This window comes from Castanea sativa, chromosome 6 (genome assembly GCF_040712315.1).
Source record: "Castanea sativa cultivar Marrone di Chiusa Pesio chromosome 6, ASM4071231v1".
Classification (NCBI taxonomy): Eukaryota; Viridiplantae; Streptophyta; class Magnoliopsida; order Fagales; family Fagaceae; genus Castanea; species Castanea sativa.
This window is the reverse complement of record NC_134018.1, coordinates 34,395,339-34,411,063: the sequence shown is the minus strand read 5'-3', so window position 1 is coordinate 34,411,063 and position 15,725 is coordinate 34,395,339. Positions and strand designations below refer to the sequence as shown.

At 30.9% G+C, this 15,725-nt stretch overlaps 1 protein-coding gene across 1 annotated transcript; it reads right to left on the bottom strand.

Annotated features, from left to right (window-relative positions):
- Nucleotides 1-2,377: 2,377 nt before the first annotated feature.
- Nucleotides 2,378-5,268, bottom strand: LOC142641528 (G-type lectin S-receptor-like serine/threonine-protein kinase At2g19130). Its single transcript, XM_075815964.1, has one exon. It carries the CDS (start codon nt 5,075-5,077, stop codon nt 2,594-2,596), a length of 2,484 nt encoding a protein of 827 aa, XP_075672079.1. The 5' UTR covers nt 5,078-5,268; the 3' UTR covers nt 2,378-2,593.
- Nucleotides 5,269-15,725: the final 10,457 nt, after the last annotated feature.

Here is a 15,725-nt window from a genome sequence, read left to right as displayed (position 1 = left end):
TTGTTTTGTTTTAAAATTTATAGGAAGTAAACCTTATGATTCTTTAATAATTTTTGGCATTTAAAAAGATTTAACATCTAAATTATTTTTTTGATGGTAACACACTTTCTCTTATATTTTACTGTTGTGTAGTCGCGCGCGCGCACACACACACACACACACATATTATCTATAATTTGTAGGCTCTAAATCTTATGATTTCTTTCAATAGTTATAGCCATGGATTATTCTTTTGAATGTAACCCATCTTTTTCTTATATTTCTTTATTGTTTAGGATCCGTTTGGATACAACTGTAAACTGAAAACTGAAACTAAAAATTGAAAAATACTATAGCAAAATAATTTTTTAATGTGTAAAAAACACTGTTCACTCTTAAAATCACTGTTCATTGGCCTAAAATCACTGTTTATGGCCAATGAACAATGAGAGTAGCGTGTCTAGCAAAAAAAAAAAAAAATTTGGGGCTGAAACGCAGACGCTGGGCGTTTCAGCCCCATCCAAACGCTCTCTTAGTCATATATATATTTTGTTTTGTTTCAATAATTTCTAAGCCATGAATCATCTGATTTTTTTAATATTTTTTGGTCTTTTAGAATTTTTTATATTTAAAATTTCATCATTCAAAATAGAAAAATCCATGCAAACATTAAAAATAAAAGTTAATGTTATATGAATATTATAAATTTATAAATTAGAATAGTATTCCTTAATACTGATTTACTTTACATGAGTAAAATATAGGATATTTTTTTCCTCTTAATGTTTAAATGTGCATTTTTATACAGATTCCTGAGTAATTAATGTAAATCCATATAATATATTAAAATCTCTATGTTATTTTACAAAATTTTTATAAGTCATTGCACATTCAAGTAATGACTTCTCCAACAAATTGTAACACAAATTAAAGTCATACAAGACCAAATCGTGCAATGATGTAGTTTTTTAATCAATTTAGAATTTTATAAAATCATTTTAGTCTACCTCACAAACAGGTAGGTTCTCGTGCATAGCACGGGTTCGCAACTAGTGTGTGTGTGTGTGTATATATATATATATATATATAGATAATGTTCTACCTATTATACGTCTATTGAACCCATCGTCTATGAGATATTCAATAAGGCATTCATACCAAACTCTAGAAGCTTGCTTTAATCCATTGAGGGCTTTCTTTGAACATTACACATGATGTGGATCAAGTGGATACACAAACCCTTTCAATTGCTTTACATAAACTTTTTAAAGTAATTTTTTTTTTTTTTTTTTGCTAAACACAAAAAAAAATAAATAAATAAATAAAATTCTAGAGTTCATAATAATGGAGTATTTATTATTTTCTACAGTGAAGCAACTAATTCACACTTACCACTCCAAAAAAAAGAAACTAACTAATCATGCACATTTAGGTGCATCCAATTGAAATTAAAGCTTAATTTCAACAAGCTCTTCGGTCAATGACTGGTTACCCTAGTGTAAACAAACATAATGTTGCTGAGAGTCTGCGACTTGATTTATTTAGATTATTCAACTAAGGTATAGCTCTGATAAATTACATAAATGAGAGGTAAAGTTGAGATAGGGATCGAACTCAAAACCATCTGCTCTAATACTATGATAAATTACCAAATGTTTTAAAAGTGTAAGCTATAAGAAATGATGAATTTAATCAATATTCTAACAGGCCTCTTGATTTAATTGGCATGCCTTAGGTTTTTACTTTTTATGGACAAGTTAAGTCACTGAATCTGACCTGGGTGAAAGAGTAATTAAATTAAATTTCTAGTAGCTTGGCAGAAACATTAAGGAATTACTACCATTAACATATATGTACTTCGCATTCAGGTTGGGTTTTATATCTAAAAGTATCTTGCTATTGTCAATTTTTCATGGGCACCAAACATTCTCTTTCAAGAAAAGACGCTTCCTAGCAGAAGCTTACATGTTCTTGTGACTTTCCTAACTCTGCTAATTTTAAGTCAGCTTAGTTACACCTCAAATTAGTTTGAGAGGAAACTTTTCCCTTCTTGAGAGGAATGCGATTATACCTGAAGTCTTGCAAGCAAGCACCCTAATTTAATCCAGTCCCCAAATTTATCCTCTTAGCTGCATATTTTTTTAGGCTTATGACTAGAAAAATATGCACTCAGCATTCTGGTTGGGCTTTATTCTAAGAGTCTTGCTATTGTCAATTTGTTATGGGCTTCAAACATTCTGTTTGTATCAAGGGAAGACGCTTCTTGGCAGACAGCTTATGTGTTTTTGTTACTAACGCTGCAAATTTTATGACGGATTAGTTGCTACTCAAATTTATCCTCTTAGCTGCATATAGTTATTGAGGCTTAGCTTGCTACCAATACCATGAACCATAACAATTAACAAAGTCATAGAGATGATAACTTGAACGATGCTAATAATTACAGTGGAAGCAATAGGTCCACAGCAATTACATTATTTGCGATTTTGAAGCAATGCTTCCATTGAATCTACACAAAGCTACTTTAGGCTAGAAAGTTGATAATAAAAAACAAAAATGCAGAACATATACTCATAACTAAACAAAAAAGAGCTCAATCTCAATTGATTTCTCTTCAAGACTTCGAACCTGTTGATGACACGCTAATTTTGGAATGAGACGAAGCATTTGAGTTGTTGCTCCGTGCCTGTGAACTTTGGCTGGAGGATGATTCAGTGAAGAAAATTATGTGCTCCTGGTCGTCAACAAACACCTGGAGAGATCTTGGAACTGGGGCTAGGTTCACATCTAAAACTCCCTCAAGGATTTGGACTACCTGACCCATTGGTGGCCTATGAGTTTCATCATCTTGGATGCACCAACAAGCAAGTCTACATATTCTTGTGACCTCTTCTTCATCAGCATTTCCCTCCAGCCTGGGGTCTAAAAGGCTAAGGACATCTCCACCTTGCGTTATAAGGCTTGCAGCCCAAGTTGGGAAGAATCTAATTTTCCCATCTGCAGATGGCTCAGAGTTTCTCCTCCCGGAAACAAATTCAAAAAGCATCATTCCATAGCTGTAAACATCGGCTTTGGCTGTAATGGCCACCCCTGAAATCCACTCTGGAGCAAGATAACCTCTTGTACCTCTCATGGTAGTCAGGACTCGGCTGAACTCACGCCCAACAAGCTTTGCCAGACCAAAATCTGCCACTTTCGGACACAACTCGGCATCTAGAAGAATGTTTTCTGGTTTTATGTCACAGTGTATGATGCAGTCTCTGCACTTCTCATGGAGATAAACCAACCCTCTAGCTGTTCCCAGAGCAATCTGATATCTTGTTTTCCATTCCAAAACCCCAGAATTCTTTTCACGGAAAAGCTGAGAATCTAAAGACCCATTCGGCATGTAATCATAGACCAGCAACTTCTTAGTTCCTTCAGAGCAGAAGCCACGAAGCCTAACAAGATTTACATGTTGGATTGTCCCAATTGTGCTGACTTCAGTGCGGAATTGCTTCTCTCCTTGGCTGATGCTTTCAAGTTTCTTGACCGCAATGACCGTTGAATCAGGTAAAATCCCTTTGAAAACAGAACCAAAACCCCCTCCCCCCAATTTCTCCGAGAAATTCTTGGTCACATTTTGCAAGTCTCTGTATCCAAATGCCACCAATGATCCCTCTACTGCCTTTGCTGTTCCAATTGCTCCCCTCCTTCGCCTAAAGATTACAAATGCAATAAGGCCTACAAGAATTGCTATCCCCGCAACTGAACCCAGGACTACACCTATAATAATTGCCTTATTGTTTCTGGAACTGGGTAACTCGGATGCTGCAAGTTTGAGATATAGAGTTCCTCCATTAGTGTCAGAGCTTGTGAGTTGTTGCAGATTTAAGAGATCTCCAATCCAAATTGAACAATGGTCGCCATAAGCATAAGCAGTGCAAGAGCAGTTATTCAAGCAGGCTGATTCACATTCTGATGAACTTCCAACTGCCACAGTTTGTGGATGATCAGGCAATTTCATGTTGGGCATTTCCCAAAACTTGTCCCTCTTACCATTAGCAAGACTATCATTCCCACACTGCAAACTGGTTTTTCTTGCACACCCAGCTGAAAAATCTGACAAATTCCAATTGTTGCTGGAGGTAGCCTGAAAACCCTTCAAACAACTACAAAAAGGCAAGGATTGCTGGTTGCATATACCAAAAGGTCCACAAAAAGCATAAACCTCACATTGTGTCCTTGGTTGAGACCAAAACAAATTCCACTGCTTGGTACTTTCCAACCATGAAAGCTGCTGAATCTGCCCCGATATATCCATCACAAATCGAGATATAATAGAAGGATCATAAAGCGAATAGGTGAAATAGCTCTCATTTTCATTTGAAACATAACTGAAGTTGTAAATATAATTGGCTCTCATCTCAGGAACCCAACTGAAAATTTTTCCATCCCAAGGTCCACTGTTCCAGTATGGTACAGACTTATTCCATCGAATAATATAGGAACTGGTATTTTGCTGTAGCTCAAGAGCGAAGAGTCCTGGTGCAGGATCCTCAGAATTCTTCCATGAAATAAGATGCATGTTTTGTTTGGTTTTATTGTTGTATGCTATCTTAGCACCAGGAAGCCATGTATGGGTTGGATTATCAAAACTCTGCCACAAAAGTTTTGATGAATTAGCAGACCCATCTCTCAGCACAAAATTTCCATTATCTTGAAGCACAGCTTCTAGAGGACCAGAGCTCGAAAAGCTCAAATTTGTTGACCAAATTGGAATTTGAGACTCATTGAACAGAACTAAATTACCATCTGAGATTCTCAATACAGAAGAACTTCTATCAGAGACTGGCGTCTCTCTGTTTGCCACCCAAACTATGGTTCTGAGAGAGACTTTCTTGTACCACATGCCTATATAGTAGTTAGAACGAGAAGAGTTACCTTGTGTGAAGAAACCGAGCTCAAAGTTCCCACCGTTAGAGCTGATAGTTTGGTCACCAGAGAGAGGTTGGTTTGCAGAGATGGTGTCAGCTCCAAGGGAAGGATGATTGTTGAGAGATAGGCAGATGAAGAGAAAAGAAAGCATCATAGGCCATGGATTCCTCTTGTAATCCATGACTGCACAGAATTTTAGCAGACAAGCTATACTAAATATTTCGAGGGACACAATTTTTACTTTGAAAGAGAGAACAAATGAATGGATCTAGAATTCGTTTCTAGATAACTGATGGTCGCCAAGCCATGTTAGTGGAAGTTAAAAGCAGCTGTTATCTGTGACGAAGTCAACCAACCATTCTGAACTGACCACCATGCCCTTCATTCTTAGATTTTTTGTTGTCTTATGTTATATGGTTGCGCCGACTGTTACGTTTTTGATGTTAAACAAAAAGAAAGAAAAGACTATTACCTTTTTCCCCTTTTGGTGAGTTTCATGAGGCACTCTCTTTAACACCATGGATATGGAGGGTTGCACAATTTTTTTTTTCTTTTTTCTTTTATTTTTATTTTAAGAACCATGGAGGGTTGTACAATTAATTTAAAAGTAAGCAGCCGATATAGGAGACTTTTTTTTTTTTTTTTCTTTTTTTTATGAAGAGAAAATGAAACTACCAAAAGAAATAGGAAATGTTTTTAATATAATTAATATAATTAATATATAATGTACAATTGCAAAGCAGCAGGGTAAAAAGGTTTTCACGTGTTATAGCATTTTTTATAGTTTTTCCAAATTTTTATACTATTTTGAGAGTGGACATGGTATTTATTTTTTATCTACCTACTTTTTTAAATATATTTTCTAACAGTTTTTCTATGTTTTTTTCATCTTATTTAAATATTATTTCTTTATTATTTCTTCAATCTTTCTTTATTCTTTTTTAATCTTTTTTTATTTATTTCCAATAACTATATTTTTTGTATTCCTAATAGCTATATTTTTAAATTTTCCAATGGTAACATTTTCAAATGGTAATATTTCTCAATAGTAATATTTTTCAAAAAGACTTAATAATTTTTTTTTTTAACTAAGACGATAGAAACTTTATTCATCTAAGGAAACCAAATATACAAGTAAAGTCAATTTGAGAAGACAAATTGAAGAGAAATTTCAAATTACAATAAATACTAAAGACATAAAAATTAATGCAATCCTATGGACTCACTCTATCTCATAGTCAACAAAGAAGGATATGGAGCATGCATTTGGAGTGCTTCAAGCATGATTTGCAATTGTTTGTGGGCCTGCACATCTTTGGAGAATAGAGGCACTTAATTACATTATGAAGGCATGCATAATATTGCATAACATGATAATTGAAGATGAACGTGATGCCAATAGAGCAGAAGACTTTGATTATGAACAAGTGCCTGAAAGCATCCCTATAACAATGTCTCACGAGCCTATAGAAGAATTTAGTCAATTTACCGCGTTCATTGTAGCCCATGAAAAAATTAGAAATAGAGAAACTCATTATGAACTCCAATCAAATCTCGTTGAGCACTAGTAGCACCAATATAGTGAGTCATAAGATTGCATTAATTTTTATGTCTTTAGTATTTATTGTAATTTGAAATTTCAATATATTGCTTTTGCAAATCGTGTATAATCATATAATATATTACATTTGGAGTGCTCAAGGTGTAATATATATTTCTGATGGTATATATTCTTTTTCTACCTTATGGAGTTGGGATTTTCTTTGCAAAAGTGGACCATGGAGAATATATACCATCAGCAAGATAGTATTTCATTGTATAATCATGATCATTGATTGAGTAATTCGCTAAACGTGCACGACCTTGAGCGAGCTTGGTCCAAAAACGATGTCATTTACGATGTCATTTACCTTTAATCTTTCAACAACACCTACCTGGCTCCAACACTATTGTCTCATTCAATCCTAACCCATCTGAGTTAACTACAACCAAGGAAGGAGGCTTGCATTTTATATTGAGTGAAAATGACAATTAAATTTTGATGTTAAGGTTGGAAGTTATGGACTTGTGGATTTTGTAAATGTTGTGATTGACTGTGAGTATTTGATTGTGTATTTTGTTTTAGAATTAAGAAGAAAGAGATAGACACACTCTATATCAAATTTTATTCTACAATATTCCTCCAAAGTTTTTTTTTTTCTCATTCCTTAAATTGAATAATTATAATGGATATGTGTGTGTATTTTATAATTGTTTCCTCTTATGATAAACTCATTTCTAACAATGTTTTATAACAATTATGCTATAATATATGTACGTTCAACATTCTCCAAAAGCATTTTAAATAAAACACTACAACATTATCCGTGTATCACACGGCCAACTTACTAATTTATTAAAAACCACACATTATAAAACAAAAATCACTAATACCAATCTCTCATTTCTCGTCCCTTTAGTCAAAAACTCATTACTCATAAAATAATGGCCATTAAAAAAAAAGTTACAAGAAATATCAAGACTAACTTTTTTTATATCATTCTATTAGTATATAATGAATATGAGTCATGTTAACGAGTGCCCTTAAGGCAATGGTTAACAATCTATTTTAGGAAAGTTTTAACATCACTTTTATGAGAAATAGAAAAAGCTGTCAAAACATTAATTGTTTTATTTTATTTTCCCATAAAAGTTTTCTTTAAATGGATTATTAATCATTGCCTAAAAGCATCCATTAGCATTTCCCAACAAATATATAAGTTGACTATAAAATTTAGAATTTATAATCCAATTCATCATTGTTAGGGGTGTTCCCTAAACCGCATAACTGCACTTAAACCAATCAAAATTGCTAGTAATATGGAGTAACTATACCATCACATATATATATATATATATATATAATATATTAATAATTTAATATTATATGAAGTAAGTGGCTAGCTCAGCATTAGCGCATTTCAGTTTTACGTTAAAAACAATTTCATTTTGGTTAATTACAAAAGTCTCACTCTTCTCTTTCAATACACATTCACTCTCAGCCTCTCTCAAGTATAACATTGGATAGATGGATCTTTTTTTTGCGTTCATATTTATTTAAATAATTTCTTGTTAGGTTTGTAATTTATTTCATTCTTGCTTTAGACTTGTTTCCATTATGGTTGTGATAATTGAAACTTGAAACTAGTAGGCATGACTAGCAATGTATATGGTACTCTGTTATGGACTCTATGGTTGTTGCCTATTAAGCATTTTTGTGTTACAGATTATATTTGTTTAAATGGTTTACTATCATGGATTTTTTTTTTTTTTTGGTATATATTTATGGTACTTTTTGTTTACATCAGCCTATCATTGATTTTTTTTTTCTTGTATATATTTGTGCTACTTTTTTTGTTACAAGGTTATATATATATATATATATATATATATATATATATATATTGAAACTTATTGTCACATTGTCATGGTTATTAATAGTAAACTATTAATTGGTCATGACATCTTTGAAAAATATACCAAATCAAAAACAACCATACCGCACCTTACACACCACACCACACCGTACCGCACCACACCGCACATATGACTACTAAATTAAAGTGCAGTGCAGTGAAAATTTTGGCCAAACCGCATGGCAAAGTGCTATGTTAAAAATGACTCAAAACCACGCCGAAGCGCATGGCAATGCGCATTGTGAACGCTCCTAATCATCATTAAGCACGATGAACAAGTAATGGGTCCTTGGAACTCGAATTAAACATATGACGTTGAGCATGGTGAAAAACAATTCATCAGCTGTGGCATCCCTCCAAGTTCAATCTCTTACAACAAATTATTCATTCTCTATTTTCAGCTTCTAAAAAAATAAGGTATCTAAAATTGGAAGGCATGGTATCCGTACTAGGCAGCCCTTTTAAAAACTTTAGTCTGTCAAAATAACACTAAAAAAATGTAAAATATACTAAGGGAGAAAGTTTAGCTCCCTATTTTTCTATAACGCACCGTGTGGCTGTTGAAAAGACAATTCACATATAGTTTTAGTCAAATAATTTTTTTAATGAGTCATGTTACTTTTATATATATATATATATATATATATATATATATATATATATATATATGTAAAACTTAAAGAAAATCCAATTAGATTCTATAATTGAAGTCCTATTTTACGTCATATGTCCTAAAATATTTATTTTTAAAGAGAGTTTTATTCTTAATTTTAGAATCAAATGTGAGACCACATCATAAATATCCATCCAAGTGAGTTATTGCAAAGTCTAAAATTAATGAATATAAAAAAAATTAAAAATGGACAATTTTCATTTTCTACATTCTTGTAAAACTTTTTAAAAAGTAAAAAAAAAAATAACTATCAATAATATTTATATTATATATGTAAAATTTATATTATATATCTTAATGTATATCTTTTAAGTATATTTATGTATAGGCATGCGGTTATAAGCTAGTATTTATTAATAGGTAAAACATGAGAAAGTCCAATTAGAATTTCAAATTAGAGTCTAATTTTGCGCCATGTGTCCTAAATTATTTATTTTTAGAGGGATTTTTGTTTCCTAATTTTAGAATCAAATGTAGGACCACATCATAAATATTCATTCAAGTGAGTTATTGAGTACAAAAATCAAAAAGTCTAGAATAAATAAATTGTAAAAAAAAAAGCGCTTCATAAATAACAAAATCAAGAAGTAATAAAAATAAACATAGACAGTTTACATTTCATACCTAATGATATTCTTACAAGACTTTTTAAAGAGTTAACAAAATATAATAATTACTATCAATAATATTTAAATTATATATATAGAAATTATACTATACATCTTTTGTATATCTTTAAGTATATTCATGTATATACATAGTGTTACAAACTAATTTAAATAACACTTTGATAGTTTTATAAATTATCAAGAAGAAGATTAAAAGAGATTCTTTCAACTTGGTACATAGCCATATAAAAAAAAAACTTGGTACATAGCTAAACTTTTTCTAGTAAACTACTAATTACCTCTTAAAAGGAAAAAAAGAAAACTCGATCCCATCAACCTACTCTCTTCGTAATATACTCATCTAAAAGTTGGGGAAAATTGATATTGTTATCAAGCAAGTAGAAAAAAAATAAAAAAAAATAAACTATCATATCCTCAATATTTCCCATTAAAAAAATAAAATAAAAAAATCCTTTGGCATTTTGGTCATTTGGAGAAGATTGGGTCCCTCGTGGTGGCCCTAAGTCAAACTTCGTGTTCACCGTAGCGCATAAAGTCAAAATATTGCTTTCAAATCCCACTGTAAAGGCAACTTTCGAACAAAAAGATTAATATGGCTCGGTCAAACATAGAAATATAAAACCATATAATCCTTCCCCACTGCCTACAAACATATGAACTATTTTCTTCTGTTTTTCTTCTGAGAAGGATTTACATGTGAACAATCAATTTGTTAATGATTACTTGTGGTGCTAAAAATATGTATGACTTTGTCAGCCACGAGTTACAAATTTCATTTTCCATTTTCAGAATTGTCCTATCTTTGGGTCCATATCATATAATATGGAGCTTCATTTGGGTACAAAAACAATAAAAACATACCATATATTCACTTTGACTGAATCAAACAGAGCCAAAACTACACAAATTTCGTTGGGACCCATTAGTTTATGGGTTAGGTTAGCTAGTACGTTTATGATAATGGTTAATAAACTATAATATAAAAATTTTGACATCATTTTTATAAAAGATATAAAAAATTGTTAACAAAATAAATTACTTTATTATTTTCTTATAAAAATATTTTAAAAATAATTTCTAAATTAATATGCCGAGGACATCCATTAACAGATCATTAGCTTATTATGATAGCGGACAAAGCAATATGAGCATGGTGCGCGTCTAGAAAAACACGAACATATCATTTTCACACAGAAATATCAATGAGCTTGTTGGCTGGTTGCTGGGATAAATTAAATTTGGTCCGGTCTATTTTTAGAAATATTGTTTTGGAAAAAAAAAAAAATTGTCAATACATTTTCAATTTAAAAAAAAATATTTTTAAAAATAATTAATTATTGTGTATCCTTATAGTAGACATTATCAAAATTCAATTAAATATATAATTCATATTTAGAAACATTTTTTCAAAAATTGAAAAAATTGTTAATATATTTTTTTGAAAAAATATTTTAATAAATAATTAATTATTGTGTGTCTTAGACACACATTAGCAAAATCTAATTAAATATGTAATCGTGGCAAGTGGCATTGCGTGCCTTTGTACTGTTCAAATCTAAACCAAACTTTTTTATTACTTCAAAGATATTTAAGTCTGAAACTGTAAGGTTTACCCATCACTCATCAATCAGCTCTGCTTATGTTTGAAGGTTATATCTTGACCGTTGACCGAAGTCAATTTTAGGTACTAGCTTTACCAATAACACTGACAAGTCGCATTGATTTTTATTTACAGCCATAGATTTTTGTATTCTATGTAAGACTTGAACTTTCTGTTTTTTTTTTTTTTTTTTTTCAAAGGCTTCAAAGTTTGAAAACTCAACCCAAGATCTGATGTTATTCTTGTTCAGAAAAGTCGATGAGAGAAAATATTTGTGTTTTCTAGCGTGTATGTTTGACAGAGAATATGGAAAAGTGAAATAATAAATAATAAATAATTATTATATTCTTATTATTAAAAATAGAAGATAAAAATGTAAAGACAATTTTGTATTTTCCTTTTTATTAACATTTTATTTCTTCTTTTTCTCAATTTGAGAGGTAAAAGAATGGTGTGCTTAAATGGAAAACTCTATTTACTCTATTTTCCTTCCTCTTCTTTTTTACTCTAAATAGACAATATAAATTTGCATTTTCTCTCTCTTTTCCTTAGATGAGTTTTTTTACATTCAATTATTTTATTTATTGTGTGAAAGTACAATTATACCTTTAAAATATTATAATTCAAAAGCATATTTTCAATTATGACGAAAATATATTGAAAATTACTCTTTAAAACACTTTAGAAACATTACCACCCGTTTAGAAATTTTGTTGAAGAGTTTTAAGGACCCCTTTTTAAAATTGAAAAATGACTTTACGCTGAAGTTGTAATTTCGAGTTTTAACGCCAAAACTAATAGAAACAATGAATTTGCATAGATGTTTATGCTTACTTTTTAAAATGACACTCATGACTAAACTCTACTTTCTATAGTTATACTAAATGAATTATAAATGTTTTTAGTTTCTACTCAAATTATTAAAGGAAAAATTCTGGTTTTGTATCTCATACAAAACACATAGCGGAAGCAACGAACAAGGATCTATTTTATTCATGATTGATAACATGCGCTATGTAAATTTCAGAATTTAAGAACAAGATAGCGTACCTTGGTGTGGAAAAATTCAAAACAAAGATTAGAAGCACTTGGGAACACTTTTAATCTTCACTCCAATTCCACTTTACGCCCAAGATGTGTGGTCTCTCAATCAGTTTTCAAAGGGAGAATGAAAGTGTGTCTCACACTCTCTTATACACCGTTTCTTATTTCTCTTTTTCACTAATAAAAATTATGTATGTTTCTCCCTTTATAACTAACTGATTATCTAATTGGGCTAGCCTATTGGGTCTTTCCAATTGGGTTTTAGTGTGTGGCTTAGAGTGGGACTAAAAGGGACCAATAAGACACTAGCTCCAATGGGTCTTGGACTTTTTCGTCAACTCTTGACAAGTCCAAAGTTACCATTAATTATATTTAATACCACTATATAAATATAACTGCACTTTAGGCCTTATTAATAAATTATATCTCAAGATTTTATTATACATGCAACCCCTTCATAAAATATTTGTAGTAACACAAAGTCATAAATGTAGACTGCCACTTTGTAAATTACTACATCTTATTTTTGAGTACCCGGTTTAATCCTTTAAAGTTATTTATTATATATTTATGAAATCCAATTTCATAAATATATACTTTAGTAATTTCTTACTAAATTGGTTAGGCCTAACTCTCTGAATAACTGAACCTATTAAACTTATCTCAAGGGAATATTTTATATCTCTATCAAGAGACTATGAATTCCATCTTGAGAATATATGTTCCATCAACACTAAAAGTGGCTGCCCAACATACTGAGGTTTTGATCGTCATTTAAGATCTCACTCCTGATATATCAAAGCAAACTACACCTCATAATCAGGTCTATTATTCTCTCAAGATTAAGAGTTCATGCAAATAGAAGTCGTAATATTTATTATTCATTTGACAGTCATTAGGAGAATAATAAATCTCACAGTGGTCCTGTTCAATATGTTTTAACTCTTAAAACATATCAACATATCAACTAGAAGTCTCCACTTCCATAATCAAGACAAATCATCTAAGTTGACACGTTATAGTCTTCGCAGATGAAATGTCCAATTTCATCACCGACTACGAACTATAAATTCTGAGTTTACAAAGAACTTGTGATTTACATCTTCTGTGACTTTTCACATGAATCACATACAATGCATCTCATGGACTATATGATAATGCCCCATATTCATGTTACCATTATTTTAGATAATAATAAAATAACTTTATCAATCACAATATTAAGTCATACATCATGTCATACATAATATCATACATAGCATCATACAATAGGATTTAAGGGCACTAATCCTAACAATTACCACATTCATATCGATCTCACACAAGGAAGGTGATCACAATAATCTTCCATTTTCATTGTTTTTATTGACATGACGGTGGATTATATACTCCTTGCTCAAAAAAAAGAAGACAAGGAGTAGTTATTTTAATCCTCTTATAAATTAGTGGTGGTTTTAAATTAAACCATTAAATTTTGAGAAGTTTCAATTAAAACCATAAATTTTCTTCTTCTTTTTTTGCTGGACCATAAATTTTCTAAATCATTTCTATTTGCCCCCTAAATGATGTATTAATAGCAAAATGTATCGAAAGTTTATATAAACATATCCTATCTATACGTCGCAAATGAATTTATGTTCTTCTCAAAACAAAAGCAAGAAAAACAAATGAATTTATGTGGATCGCTAAAATAATTTTGGTGTTAAAAACAATACTAGGAAACTTAAAAAATCATAATGATAGATTAATTCAATTCAATGAAGATGTGTTCATTTTTGTGAGTTTGTTTTGTAATTAAAAACCACATGATTATCTTGTAACAAATCTTTTGGTGTCCTCCACACAAAAGAAAGAAAAAAATCTTTTGGTGCCTAAATAAATCCCTTGTGCTGATGTATATTTTACTTGATTTTTTGTTACATTGACAATGAAGATGTGAATAGGCGAATTTAAATAATTTAAGATTTTAAAAATTAAGGGTCCGTTTGATAATATTATTTTAGTAATATTATTTGTATTTTTTTAAAATATATATAAAAAAAAATATATAAATACATATAATATTATTTAAAAATTAACAAATATATATTTAAACACATATTTAAAATACAGGTGTTAAACTTAATTTTCCCAAATTTTAAAATTTCGCAGTTAAATGATAAGGAAATAAAATTATAAAATAAGCCAACGTCACAGAGCAAGTTCAACAGTCACATCTGCTTGCCATAGCCCATAAGGCATATTATTTCTGACACGACCCTGAGACATTGCGTGTTTTTGTGTGTCGGCCAGGTCCATGAGATCAGTCTAGGTAACCGTGGAGCACGTAACCTGGATTCCGAAGTATAATGATCTTTAAGAACCAAAAAAAAGAAAAAATCAAGATCAAAAAGTTATTTAAGTTGTGATGTAATCAAGAAAATTTTTTTTTTTTCCCTCTTTTCTTTTTCGTCAAGTCATCATATCAGAATATCTCATCCAAGCCACGTTTGCCATCCAAGAATTTCCACTTTGATTTTTCTCAAGCCTAGGTCAGATTTTGATTGCTTTACATCTAATGGTATTCACATTATTTTATATAATGTGTAAAATGCGTATACATGGACATGGTGTAAACGTAAGGATATTATATGGAACATTTCACATTTTAAAGTGTGAAAAAATAATAATTAGCCATAGCATTTATTAATTGCTGCTCATTTTTCATTCTTAATTTTATCCTTGAAATTTTGGGTTATTTTAATTGTGTCAGCTAATATTTAAAATTTTTGGATTTAAATAATTAATGTTATATAATGACATGCTTTAAAATAAGTGGAGTCCAAATCTTCTGTCCTACTTTTCTTGTTGCACTCTATACACCACCAATAAAAATTTGCCACGTGTCTTCCTAATTAATTAAATACTACTATTAATTAATAACGGTAGCATTAAGAAGTCAATAATGATAGTATTTAATTAATTAGGTGAACACGTGACAAGTTTTTATTGATGAAGTATAGAGTGGAACAGGAAAAGTGAGATAGAAGATTTGGACCCAAATAAGTGTCTGATGTTAAAGTGGCTGTTAAGTACCACATGTGACATAACTGTGTCACAAACTCACATATGCTATGTCGAGTTCTACCTGTAACTCAATTTTTTTTTAAATCATGTTTCAAAACAGGGACATTATGCTAGATATTTTAAAAAATAAAGGCAAAAGCCCATTTTTCCCTAGTTGGCCCAATTAAATAATGTCATGTCAACAATTGTCCCATTATAGTACATACAAAGAAATCAAGGGGGTGTCAATAAAGGCATAAGCTCATTTTTCACTCACATGTATTTCCACAACACTTAAATAACATTACTTGAACAACATTACCAAATGGCCCTCAATCTGCTAAAATTGTTCCAAAGATTTGGAACCTTAAAATAGGAAATGA